The sequence below is a fragment of the Colobus angolensis genome, unplaced genomic scaffold, assembly GCF_000951035.1.
Source record: "Colobus angolensis palliatus isolate OR3802 unplaced genomic scaffold, Cang.pa_1.0 Scaffold93, whole genome shotgun sequence".
NCBI classification, from domain to species: Eukaryota; Metazoa; Chordata; class Mammalia; order Primates; family Cercopithecidae; genus Colobus; species Colobus angolensis.
The window spans coordinates 3,498,615-3,502,098 of record NW_012123265.1 but is presented as its reverse complement, the minus strand read 5'-3'; the positions used below and the strand labels follow the sequence as shown (position 1 = coordinate 3,502,098).

The window sequence follows — 3,484 nt, the reverse complement described above, 5'->3', positions numbered from 1 at the left end:
TGACCTTTTCCAGAGGAGTTTGCCTAAAGTGGGCAAGTGACAGGAAAGTTGTGGGACTGAGCAGGGAAGGAAAGAGACAACTAGAGGAGTCATCACTGAGTTGAGGAAATATGGCCAGGGACAAATAAAAGTAATGAATAGAGTGAGGTCCCTGCAGAGTGGAATTGGAGCCAGAGCACAGGTGCAGAAGTTGCCTGGGGCTCTTACCTAAAGTGTAGGACACAGAGATGGCTGACTGTTCCAATTCGTCTGTCGGTGGGGAAAAGGTAAGTTGTAAGTACTTCCATCTGCTAGCCACTGCCTTTGCTAACTAGGAGAGGGCTTGGTCATCTCCACTCAAATTGTCCCAAAGTTGTCCCTGATACAGTCTGCAGAGCAGGCCTTCTCTGATTGTTCCCCCGAAGAGCCCCAAATGACAGAAAACACAAAAAAATGAGTCAGCCCATGGCTTTGAGGTGATATCTAAGCATAGGCTCAGAATTCCTTTGAAATCCCTATTTTTGTAATTAAGTTTACATTCTACTCTGTGGCATATAGATGTTTCATTTTTAATATAAAAGAAATGGTCTAAATTACTCTTGAGGATCATTGGTGTTCCAGGGCAGGCATATCCTTTTTTTCCCCCTGTGGTTCTCTGCCCTCCCTAGAACACTGCTTTGATCCAAAGCCATCTATAAACACTTGCCCAGATTGCTCACAGGAGGCAGGCTGCCTCTCTGAAGCAGGAGTATGGTCTGTTGCCTTTTGAAGGAGAGCAAAAAATCCACCACAAAAGAGAGTTAACCTAGAATAGTTGTCTCAGTGTCTCCTACAAATGATAACTTTTTTCTTCCTAAGTATATCTGATCTTGCCCTGCCCCCATTGAACCTCTTCTTACTTTATTTCTAATTGCTTTTCTAAATTACCAGAGTTTTGCAGTTTGCAATTTGTGTTATTCCTTCCTGCCTGTGGTTATCTGCAAACATACATAAACCTTTCTCAACTAGACAGTTTACCTTTCCCACACTACACATCCATTTTAAAAATGTAAAATTGCACTTCTTGACATCACAGTTAAGAATGAAACTAATTTTTACTTTGTGAAAGTTTTAAGCAAATGAGCTGTATCATCAGCAATAATAGCATAATTGGTCATCCATTGCATAGAGATGTCTGTGGGGATTTCCTGAAAATTACCACTTTCTCTTAAGTGTGTGCTATTTTAAGTTTTATTAATTGCCTTTTTTTTTGAGACTGAGTCTCAGAGTCTCGCTCTGTCACCCAGGCTGGAATGCAGTGGTGCAATCTCAGCTCACTGCAATCTGCATCTCCTGGCTTCAAGCAATTCTCCTGCCTCAACCTCCCAAGTAGCTGGGACCACAGGCACCCACCACCATGCCTGGCTAATTTTTGTATTTTTTAATAAAGACAGAGTTTCACCATGTTGGTTAGACTGGTCTTGAACTCCTGACCTCAGGTGATCCAACCTCCTCAGCCTCCCAAAGTGTTGGGATTACCATGACATGAGCCACAGCGCCCAGCATTAATTGCATTTTTAGTAACTTAAAGTTTGATATACAGTGTAGACTACTCTGCATTTTCTTATGTTATTAAAAATGAGCAGTTTTACTTCCCATGGCACCCCTTCTACCTTAAACTTTCTACATAATACATCATCTACTTTATTTCCTAATCAGATGAGTTTTCCCTCCAACTACATTTATGTTAAGTAAAAAAGAAATAAAAAGCTTTTTAAGTAAGATTGGCATATTACAGGTAAAAGAAAACCACTAGGTGTCATTATAGACCAGATACTATCTAAGTATCATTTTACTGTGACATTTTGGTTTCCTGAAAGATATGTGCTAAATGAATTTGTTTAATAAAATGAAACTTTCAAAATATTTAAGAAGCTGACTCCTTTTGTTGAAACAGAGTCTCACTCTGTTGCCCAGGCTGTAGTGCAATGGCATGATCTCAGTTCACTGCAACTTCTGCCTCCCGGGTTTAAGCAATTTTTGTGCCTCAGCCTCCCGAGTAGCTGGGATTACAGGCATGTACCACCATGCCCAGCTAATTTTTGTTTTTTTAGTAGAGACAGGGTTTCACCATGTTGGCCAGGCTGGTCTCAAACTCCAGGCTTCAGGTGATCTGTCCACCTCCTAAAGTGCTGGGATTACAGGCGGGAGCCAGTGCATTCGGCCTGCTGACTTTTGTTTTGTTTTGTTTTGTTTAGCATTACTTGGTAGTCTTCATGTAAGACTCAGCTTTATTGTGTGTTTTTAGGATATTATCAACTCACTGGTAACAACAGTATTCATGCTCATCGTATCTGTGTTGGCTCTGATACCAGAAACCACACCATTGACAGTTGGTGGAGGGGTAAGTGGAAGTCTTTCTGCTTTCTTTCTTCAGGTTTTATCAGAATGCAAATTTATTTGGAAAACAGATGTAAGAATAGAAAGCTATACTGTATTCATCCTTGAGATTCTTAGGCTAATATACAGTGCCTAGTGGCTCAATATTTTTGTCTGTGAATGCTTGCCCTGATTAACGTGAAGGAGTATGATTTTATACTAGAAGCAGAATTAACCCAATAAAGAGGTTCCTACAGATTTCTTTTTTTTTTTTTTTTTGAGACGGAGTCTCGCTCTGTGGCCCAGGCTGGAGTGCAGTGGCCAGATCTCAGCTCACTGCAAGCTCTGCCTCCCGGGTTCACGCCATTCTCCTGCCTCAGCCTCCCGAGTAGCTGGGACTACAGGCGCCCGCCACCTCGCCCGGCTAGTTTTTTGTATTTTTTTAGTAGAGACAGGGTTTCACCGTGTTAGCCAGGATGGTCTCGATCTCCTGACCTCATGATCCACCCGTCTCGGCCTCCCAAAGTGCTGGGATTACAGGCTTGAGCCACCGTGCCCGGCCCCTACAGATTTCTTATAGGTACGTAGGGCTAGACTAGACCAACAAAAGCTACTGGAATCAGTTACAGCACTTAGCTCTGAGAAACCTGATACCAAGCAAAACAAAACAAAAAGATGGATGAGTTTCATAGCTCTCCTTTTTATAGAAAAGGATACATACCACTTGTTAAGATGAGACAGACCGTTTTGAGCTCAGTTATTTCTTGTTCAGATCCTTCAGATAGAATATAATAGATGACGTCCTTACAGTAAGGAAACATTGGCAGGGCACCTTGCAACTAAAGGATCATTTTGAACACTGCTTGAAGAGAAGCAGATCCATTCCATCAGACTTCATCCTAGAAAGCAAGCCAGAAAATGACTTAGGTAATTTAGTTATAGTTCTATCTGATATTCTTCTGAGATTTCTCATACAAGGTTCAAAATCACTTAGCTTTCCTAGGTTCTGACCTAAAGAATTGAATTAGAAAGTTCTTAAATAAGGCCGGGCGCGGTGGCCCAAGCCTGTAATCCCAGCACTTTGGGAGGCTGAGACGGGCGGATCACGAGGTCAGGAGATCAAGACCATCCTGGCTAACACGGTGAA

At 42.0% G+C, this 3,484-nt stretch overlaps 2 protein-coding genes across 6 annotated transcripts in view; both read left to right on the top strand.

The window, feature by feature from the left end:
* LOC105504605 (CKLF-like MARVEL transmembrane domain-containing protein 1) overlaps positions 1-3,484 on the top strand; it is a 28,050-nt gene that overhangs the window by 8,198 nt on the left and 16,368 nt on the right. The window contains exon 2 of the mRNA XM_011932117.1: positions 2,267-2,362. The gene's annotated coding sequence lies outside the window, so the exon portion shown is untranslated. The remainder of the gene's footprint in view (positions 1-2,266; positions 2,363-3,484) is intronic.
* Positions 1-3,484, top strand: part of CKLF (chemokine-like factor) — a 14,983-nt gene that overhangs the window by 8,858 nt on the left and 2,641 nt on the right. For 3 of the 5 annotated variants that reach the window (XM_011932114.1, XM_011932112.1, XM_011932115.1), the window contains one exon: positions 2,267-2,362. The exons of the other annotated variants lie outside the window; for them this stretch is intronic. In XM_011932114.1, the coding sequence (XP_011787504.1) occupies positions 2,267-2,362 (96 nt within the window). The remainder of the gene's footprint in view (positions 1-2,266; positions 2,363-3,484) is intronic. 5 annotated transcript variants of the gene reach the window in all.